The 8857-nt window shown below is 36.9% G+C and overlaps 2 protein-coding genes across 2 annotated transcripts; both read left to right on the forward strand.

Moving 5' to 3' along the window:
• Window positions 1-1622, forward strand: hoxd12a (homeobox D12a). Its single transcript, XM_016292705.1, has 2 exons — window positions 1-562; window positions 910-1622. The coding sequence occupies exons 1-2, from the start codon at window positions 1-3 to the stop codon at window positions 1146-1148; spliced, it is 801 nt and encodes a 266-aa protein (XP_016148191.1). The 3' UTR covers window positions 1149-1622.
• Window positions 1623-4661: 3039 nt separating this feature from the next.
• LOC107600752 (homeobox protein Hox-D11a-like) lies at window positions 4662-6888 on the forward strand. The gene is made up of 2 exons (XM_016292707.1): window positions 4662-5302; window positions 6390-6888. Exons 1-2 carry the CDS (start codon window positions 4705-4707, stop codon window positions 6620-6622), a joined length of 831 nt encoding a protein of 276 aa, XP_016148193.1. The 5' UTR covers window positions 4662-4704; the 3' UTR covers window positions 6623-6888.
• Window positions 6889-8857: the final 1969 nt, after the last annotated feature.

Here is an 8857-nt window from a genome sequence, read left to right on the forward strand (position 1 = left end):
ATGTGCGAGCACAATCTTCTTAGTTCTGGGTATGTTGCTCCCCTTTTGAATTTTCACTCTTCCGACTCCCTGTACCTCCAAAACTTGCGAGGCAATGGAGTCCATCTATCTGGGCTTCCACAGATGTCTTACAGTAGAAGAGAGGTGTGCTCGTTCCCGTGGACTTCTCCAAATTCGTGCACTACTCCGGCCCAGAGCCGCGCCTACAGTGGCTACTCTCAGCCGTTTTTTAGCAATTCAGCCGCTGTGAGCGCTAGCCTCAACACTCACAAAAAGGGCTCACTGGAGGAATCCGGGAGGTACTGCTTCCAAGATGTCAGCCACAAATCAGAGGAGCCTGCACGACCTAATGCAGCTTACGCAAGTGAACAGAGACTCACTACTGACTCCACCAGCAATGAAGTTTTAAACTTGGAAAGGCGACAGCAGAACAGGGTTGCACAGAATCAACTTAACTTCATTGACCAGCCAGTGACTGATGCTTCAAAGCAGTCTGTCAGCTCCATCGCTCAATTTCAACCATCACTGAACACCCCGACTATTAGATCATCCTTCTCCGATGGTATGCAACTTCTTCCTTGACCCTTCCGTCATAGACACCAATGCTGTGCCTAATTGTCACTCTAGTCTTTGTATGTGTGATGTTATAAAACCGTTTGCTTTGTTCAGTTATAGGCAAGCTATTTCAGCCATTGAGTTTGCCACTCTTAACTTTTCAACACTAGTTTGTTTTCAGACAGAAAAAAAACTAATTACGCATGCTCCACGATATAGTAAAAATGACAGAGGAATCAGAGTTGTCGTTGTGTTTTTAATGGTTAACATCTTTACATGAAGATAGTAATTCAGTGGTTTGCAAGAATGATGACAAGTACGAATGGTGAATTCACTTTTTTTTCTCTTTCCCAGGACTGCCGTGGTGTCCATCACAGGTGAGATCAAGAAAAAAGAGGAAACCTTACACGAAGCCTCAGTTAGCCGAACTGGAGAACGAATTTATGATGAATGAATTTATAAACCGACAGAAACGAAAGGAGCTTTCGGACAGATTGGAACTGAGTGATCAGCAAGTGAAAATCTGGTTTCAGAACCGCAGGATGAAGAAAAAAAGACTTATGATGCGCGAGCATACCTTCACTGTTTACTAATTTTTTTTATTTTTTTTTATATAATAACAGTCAAGGATTTCTTTTTTAGGTGGTGACATCATTCATACTGATCATTCACAGGTTACTTTTATGACGGAGATGAAAGTCCACCAAACCCCTCTGGAAAGGATTATCTCCCGAACACCTATTAAATGTCATTTAATATTAAAGCTGAATAGGCTATTGAATAATTAAAGCTGAACAATTTTAAATTGATATTTATTAGCCATGAAGTCGCTGCATTTGTATGTGTCTGGTGTATGTTTTTGGTGGAAAAAGGGTAATTCTAAAGTTGTAATGTTAGCTTGCTATATATTGTCTAAAAAGAATGCTTTGTAGTTTAAAACCGCAGCAAAATTTAGAGTAGGAACGTCTTGTGTATATTGGGTTCACAACATACATTCTGGCGTCATTTAAACGTACACTGGGCAGCTAACATAGCAAACTGAATGGGGTCAATAAATTGTCAGACATTCCAACCTTTAGTAACGTTGATAAAACCTCATTTGTATCCTCCGATCTAAAAATTTAAGTTTTGTTGTATTTTAACCAAAAGTGTTATGTGTAATATTTATTAAGTGTTCTGTAAATTCTGCATTACATTAAACTTCTGCGTTCTTGTGCGATTGTTTGTCTGGTTTAATTCGATTGGTGATTCTAAAATGCTCTACCAAACAGCAGTGGTGCCTCTAGTCCAAGCTCAAGTTCGTTTATGTTAATACACAAACTCCGGTGTGCGAATATCTTTATTCTATGAATCTCCATCATTTTATATTTTCTGAAATTATATCTAATAGAATTAAACTGAACTTTAACGAGTTATAACTAAGTGCTGTAACTATGCGTTAAGGGTGGATATGTCAAAAAAGACTGGACGGCTAAACAATTCATTATTTAGTCGCCCCTACAAATGAGTATTTACTTTTGTAGATATGTAGTAAAATCTTATTCATTTATCTATTTTTTGTTTGCTTCAAATACGTATATATGGAACAGGTAAATCAGTGGTACCATCAGTTGCGTGCGAAGATAAAACTGGCTTATACCAAATATAAAAATTTTATTTTAATATCAGCATGACAAACCAGTGACATGTAGACATATACAATGTTTGTTGTTTAGGCTTTTCAGTCCCACCTTTCTAATGCACACGCAATGCACTTACTGTTTTTCTGCAAGGTAAACGATGTGGTACAATTATAGTACTATAGTACAACAATAGGTGTGTGTGATAATATATATATATATAGAGAGAGAGAGAGAGAGAGAGAGAGAGAGAGAGAGAGAAATAATGTAGGCCTGTGTAGTTACCTTGTAAAGTAGTTATTACTCTCCGCAACTTAAAATCGTGATTGCACAGCACTACCGCTGTACACCTTCACCAAATATATTATTAGTATATTATTACCAGTATATTATTATCATTAACATTATCCAGTATTACCACTTTTTTAATTTAAAATATATATTTTCTGAATATATATTTAAGTAATTAAATGCACACATTAAAAACAAATAAGACAGTTCAATTTGGTCCAAGTTAATTGTCTTGACAATTCCTTTTAAATGCAAGCAAGAAACAAATGGAATGGAGTTTTCTTAAGATCACTATCAGACGTTTTTCGACCGCTGTAGAAACTGGGGGCACCAATACAAAGTTAAGGTCAAGTTAGTGACCGAAAATGACAAATGAAGACAAATATAGAAATCATCCATATATATATAGGTTTACATTATTGCGAAAATTGTTTTATTTTGGTGTTGAAAAATCTTTGGACATCGACTGGTGAACATACCTTTCTTTTGCTGTGCTCTTACACTTTGGGTTCTACCCAGAACAAAGGAACAACTCATGAAAAACCTCTTAAGTATGGATCGTACAGGATTTCGTTAAAGACTTCCCTGCGCGATTCAGCTAACTTTATAATATCTTGTGTAATATTTACGCACACGTAAAATTTGACATCTGTTAAAATTAAATCAGATATTTTTTTTCTCGTGGAATGGTATGGCACAAATTTAGTTTTTTCATTGTAAATCTAGAAGCCGTGCTAAAATGTACCAATAAAAACATTATTATCTTTATTAGTCACTAGGCAGGTATGCAGATTAAATAATAACAATAATACATAAAAAAATAAAAACAATTAAAATACAAGTTAGTACAAAAACAATGTAACTACTTTGGTTGTTTATTTGTTTTATAAGCTTAACACCAACTTTGTGTATCATATATATATATATATATATATATATAGGGAAAAAAACTGTACATTTGAATTTTCTATAGTCTCTCGGTAGGAATGTACAAGTCCCTTTTTACCTCCACCCAGGACACTACACCATAGCACATCCTTTTGCCTCTGCAATAAAATGATTTGGCTAGCGGTTGATGGTGATTGCCTGGTGCACATTGTCTTAGACCACAGACGTTCAAAGCCAGAACAGTTGTTTTGTACTTGGCAGTGTGAATCTGTGTATCTCTTCCTGTTCTCCCTTTCAATAATTGCGTCGAGGAATTTTATTTAAATCGTGGCCACTGGAATACATTATCGGACTAAAATGGAGATTTTACTTCACGCTAAAAAGAAAGGTACAGTTGAAAATGTTATTACGCTTTACTAGCTATATGTTGCCCTTTGTCGTTTTTGGAAAAGCTAAAACTAAATTGTTACTTTCTGTAGACTGTGTAGAATAATCAGAAAATGTTTTCGCTGACATCGCGACAGATAACTATATTTGATGAACTACATTAACTTTCTGTTGGATTCTGTGTCAGCTCCTACATTTTTTCCTACTTATTTTATTTTTTCCTCTCTCGTTTTCAGTCTTTCATATGTCTTGTCTGTATAGCCTAAGGTATAACAAAATATGGACTTTCCAGGAATTTTCTTAAAAGAGCCTATTACAGGTTTAGAAACATGCACATAAACCATGTATTTAAAAATGTACCGTGCATTTTGATCATAAGGCATGCTAGTCTTAATTACCGAGAATGGGCAAAGAAAGAGGCTGAAAACGAGCCCTAAAAACATAGCAGTTTTGCTTCAGTCGTCAAAGTTTTCTTTAGGCCGTGAGGGTCGGAGGTTGGGAAACCTAGGAAAATCTTAAAATAAAGCAACTGAATAGTACAACTTAATGTGGTGCGTTAGAAATACATTGCTAAACGTTGTGATAAAGGTGCTTTATTTAATTAACTATTGTATGATTTTAAACGAAATATTTGATGTAGTTTTTTCTGTGATTGTTTACTAATGCCTTGTAATACACACGGGGAAATCAACAAGGGAGTTTCAAAAATGTAGGCAACCAATGACCTTCCCCATGCAGTTACCTATGAGTCGCTCATTTAATGACTGATATTGATGTATGGTAATTTTTTTACCGGATCACATGACACAATTACCTCAAGAATCGATCAAGATTAATTGCACGTCAGCGTACGTTTCCGATTTTTTCTTCCTCGCGAGTCCTATCCACACGCATATGGTGCAATAGATGGGCAAAGTTTAACAGTCAAGCAGGCGATTTTTTCCCTCTAAGGCTAAAGCGAGCAATGACGGACTACGATGATCACAGCAACTGTGCATCTAATATGTATTTACCGTACTATGTTTCTGCTCCTGATTTTTCGTCCGTCTCGCCGTTTTTACCACAAACTACAGCGTGTCAAGTAAATTTCCCCTATTCTTCCAACCTAGCGCAAGTCCAACCTGTTCGTGAAGTGACTTTCAGGGACTATGGACTGGATCATCCGAGCAAATGGCATTACAGGGGCAATTACGCTTCGTACTATTCAACGGAGGAGATAATGCACCGAGATCTCCTGCAGTCATCAAACAGAGCGGAAATGATTTTTAAAAACGATTCCATGTATAGCCATCACGGTGGTACTAACTCCTCGTGCAATTTCTTCACCAACGTCGGCAGAAATGGGGTACTTCCACAAGAATTTGATCACTTTTTTGAGACTGTTAACTCTGAGAAGCCCAACCCTGAGCAGTCCAAACAAAAGCCAGATACGAGTGTCTGCGGAGATGCTTCATGCAATGTGTCCACAGATAGCGCGGAGCAGACCAAACGAGACCCTACGGAAACCATGGAGGAGGAATCCTCAATATCAACCTGCGATGAAGAAAAGAACAACGACTCAAGTAGGTCCACGCTTTTAACGGCGGTTCAATTCACATTACGTTAGCTTTTATGTGCCGCTTTATAAGCATGCAAAAGTTTTTATGCAGCTAGTAAGATTCTCTCTGCTGTTGTAAAAATCTTTAGGAGGCGCTTTCGTCGGATCATTATTATATAGGCCTATAAACATGCTATATAGTTCAACTATATATATATATATATATATATATATATATATATATATATATATATATATCAGTTCGATTAAAGTGTTTCTCTTCTAAGTTAAAATCTTTTGTGATAATATAAGTAAACAAGCAATAAGCTGAAGGTTTTTAAAACCTTGTGGTCTTTCTCGATTCGTATCGCGACGATCATTTCTGTCTTTACAACAATTCACCCGCGAATATATATATATATATATTCGCGGGTGAATTGTTGTAAAGACAGAAATGATCGTCGCGATACGAATCGAGAAAGACCACAAGGTTTTAAAAACCTTCAGCTTATTGCTTGTTTACTTATATTATCACAAAAGATTTTAACTTAGAAGAGAAACACTTTAATCGAACTGAAAACATGGATTACTCGTGTGCGCTTGCGTGCTTTTCGACTTTATGTGTGTGTGTGTGTGTGTGTGTGTGTGCTTGAGCGTGTGGGCAGCTTGCATGCTTGTGTGCATTTCATGTGGCAGAGCTTGTGTTATTTTATAGTTTATGAATACATAATCTCGTTTCTCTATCTGTTTTGTTTTTGTAACTGCAATGTGGATTACATAAAAGTTCCGTTATTGTGAAAACAATGTATGCATTGCATTAGTAGCCTACACTCTGAAAAATGCTGGGTTGTTTCAACCCAACTTTGGGTCAAATATGGACTAACCCAGCCATTGGGTTAAATTTTTTAATTAAATTTTTAACCCAAAAGTTGGGTTAGTCCATTTTTGACCCAAGGTTGGGTTGAAACAACCCAGCATCTTTTAGAGTGTATCTGAAGTATCGGACGGACTCGAATTTTTAATGTAATCTCCTGAAGCATCTGCAGTTGTATTGCAACCGATTTAGACTTCAAATTCATTGTAATGGAATCAAGTTACGTTTCTTTTTGTAGGTGCAACAAAGTCGAGAAAAAAGAGATGCCCATATTCGAAATACCAGATCCGAGAACTTGAACGAGAATTCTTTTTCAATGTGTACATAAACAAAGAGAAACGCCTGCATTTGTCAAGAATGCTCAGTCTTACAGACCGACAAGTGAAGATTTGGTTCCAGAACCGAAGGATGAAAGAGAAAAAGGTGAACCGAGATCGTCTCCAGTATTTCACTGGAAATCCATTGTTCTGAAAGCCATGATATTGGCCGAGACGATGAAACGATGGCTATTCTATTATGTCATAATTGTGGGACATCATCCATTCGTCGGACACATGGGTTATTTTCACGTCAGCTCTGTATTTAAAACTATGCAAAATATTTGCTATCAAAAATTAATGTGATCTGCGATTAAAATTCTGCACAAATGATCTACAACAGTGTATTCGCGATGAGGTAAATTATGAGTTATCAGGAACATATAGGTACCTCGACAATCTCTTCATACTCTGTGTTAATGCCACTGAAATGCAGTAGCTTTGTATTTGTATTTATTTATTGTATTTTGCATTGTTCCGTGAAATACATTCAAGTTCTGCATAAGCAGCAATGCGTTTGGTTACATCAAATCAGTACGTAATTACATTGAGGTAGAACTGTGTATGCATTTATTCGTTTGAAGCATGTAATGTATCTATGTATTGAATAAATAAAAAATACACCAGATTTCTATATATTGCTGTGACGCCTCTTGTGTGTGATAGTGCGCGTGTAAGTCAGCCACAAAATGTGTCATTTAACAGTTATTTGTTGTTATTAAATAACATTCAAGTTATTTAACAGAGTTGCATTTCAAACTGTTCAACCTACTTATTTTTCAGACGAATATGTTTTGGATTATTACAGAGGAAAGGGGAACGTGAGGTAGAGAGAGAACTATTTCCAATGGTAACTTTATAAGTCTTTGACTAATTCCTTTCCTTGTATGTTGTTTTACACTAAGGCTATTTACTAAACCTTGAACAGTCTAGACAGTACAATAAACTCTGGGCAGTAAATTAAATTGGGGCTATTGGACCCACTATCCACTTCAAATGCGACTTTGCCCTGAAACACAAAGGGTGCAGATGTTTTGTTTTTCTGTCTAGAAAGATGTGAACTCAGTATGTGATAAAATAAAAGTGAAAATATAATTAAAAAGTGTTATGTTTTGAAATCCTTAAATTGAAATCCTGCGCCTTACACATCACCGCATTTCTACAAGCATTACCGGGCCGGTTAATGACCAATGTAGCACGGTAATACTTACAGTAACTGGCTTTTCCACAGTGGTTTACAAAGTTAGATGTCGTCAACAAATGTCAAATTTAAAATGAAATATTGCATTTGAACTTCTGTAATGTCAAGGTCGTCACCCTTAACCTTTTTCAATAAGTAAAGGCGCCTTTTTGAGGTTCTCTTTGAAAAACTACGCCCTCTCAGAGGCGCCGCAGTGCAGCACGGCCCAATATGGCCGCTGCATCCACTCGCTCCCAATGGCAACACACTGACCTGCCTTTAAATGCATCCATACAGTTAGCCTACCTCTTACAGGCCTAGGTTAAATACTACAGGCAACACATAGACGCCGTTTGGCTAGGTGATATGCTGTAAAATAAAACCATGTAAATACAATCATATCACTTCCTCCATAAGGGGTTTCTTTCATAACGAGGATTTAGGCAAGGGCAACAATGCAGTAATATAAGGCTACTGCGTGTGTTTCGGTGGTGTTTTCTTAAGACTATGCTTAAAGAACCAAAAAGCTTACAAAGGACTCTTGGTGCATAAATTGTTTGTTGATTATTATCTCATCAGTAGACATATATTACCTCTGTGGAGGCAGAATATACTGGAAACACAAATTTGAGTTCTGTAGTGCTACGCAGAAACCTACTAGCTAGTTTTGTTTCCTACACTCTAAAAAATGCTGGGTTGCTTCAACCCAACTTTGGGTCAAATATGGACTAACCCAACCGTTGGGTTACATTTTGAAATTACATTTTTAACCCAAAAGTTGGGTTAGTCCATATTTGACCCAAAGTTGGGTTGAAACAACCCAGCATTTTTTAGAGTGTAGATGTGAGTCGTGTGTTCAATATACCCAATTTACTTCAACATTGTTGTGTGTTTTAGCATTTATTTCCTGTCATAATAAGGATTCTTAGACATCCCTTTGTTTATTTACATTTTGTTGATACTGCTTGAAGCCACGAGAGGGCGAACTTACAGCAATGATTTGACCTGGTGCTATGTGTAATCCAAGTGTAGCTGTTCTCAAAAACAGTGACTATGATCTTCAGTTATGTGATCTGATATAATTTATGCTGCTGCATTACCTATATTTCAAAATAACCTGAAGAACCCCCCCCCCCCCCCCCCCACAACTTAACAGAGAACATAGACACTTTACATGTAACCATTTAAAACGCAGCAACCTCAAAAAGT

Source organism: Sinocyclocheilus grahami, unplaced genomic scaffold, assembly GCF_001515645.1.
Source record: "Sinocyclocheilus grahami isolate Dianchi unplaced genomic scaffold, SAMN03320097.WGS_v1.1 scaffold290.1, whole genome shotgun sequence".
Lineage (NCBI taxonomy): Eukaryota > Metazoa > Chordata > Actinopteri > Cypriniformes > Cyprinidae > Sinocyclocheilus > Sinocyclocheilus grahami.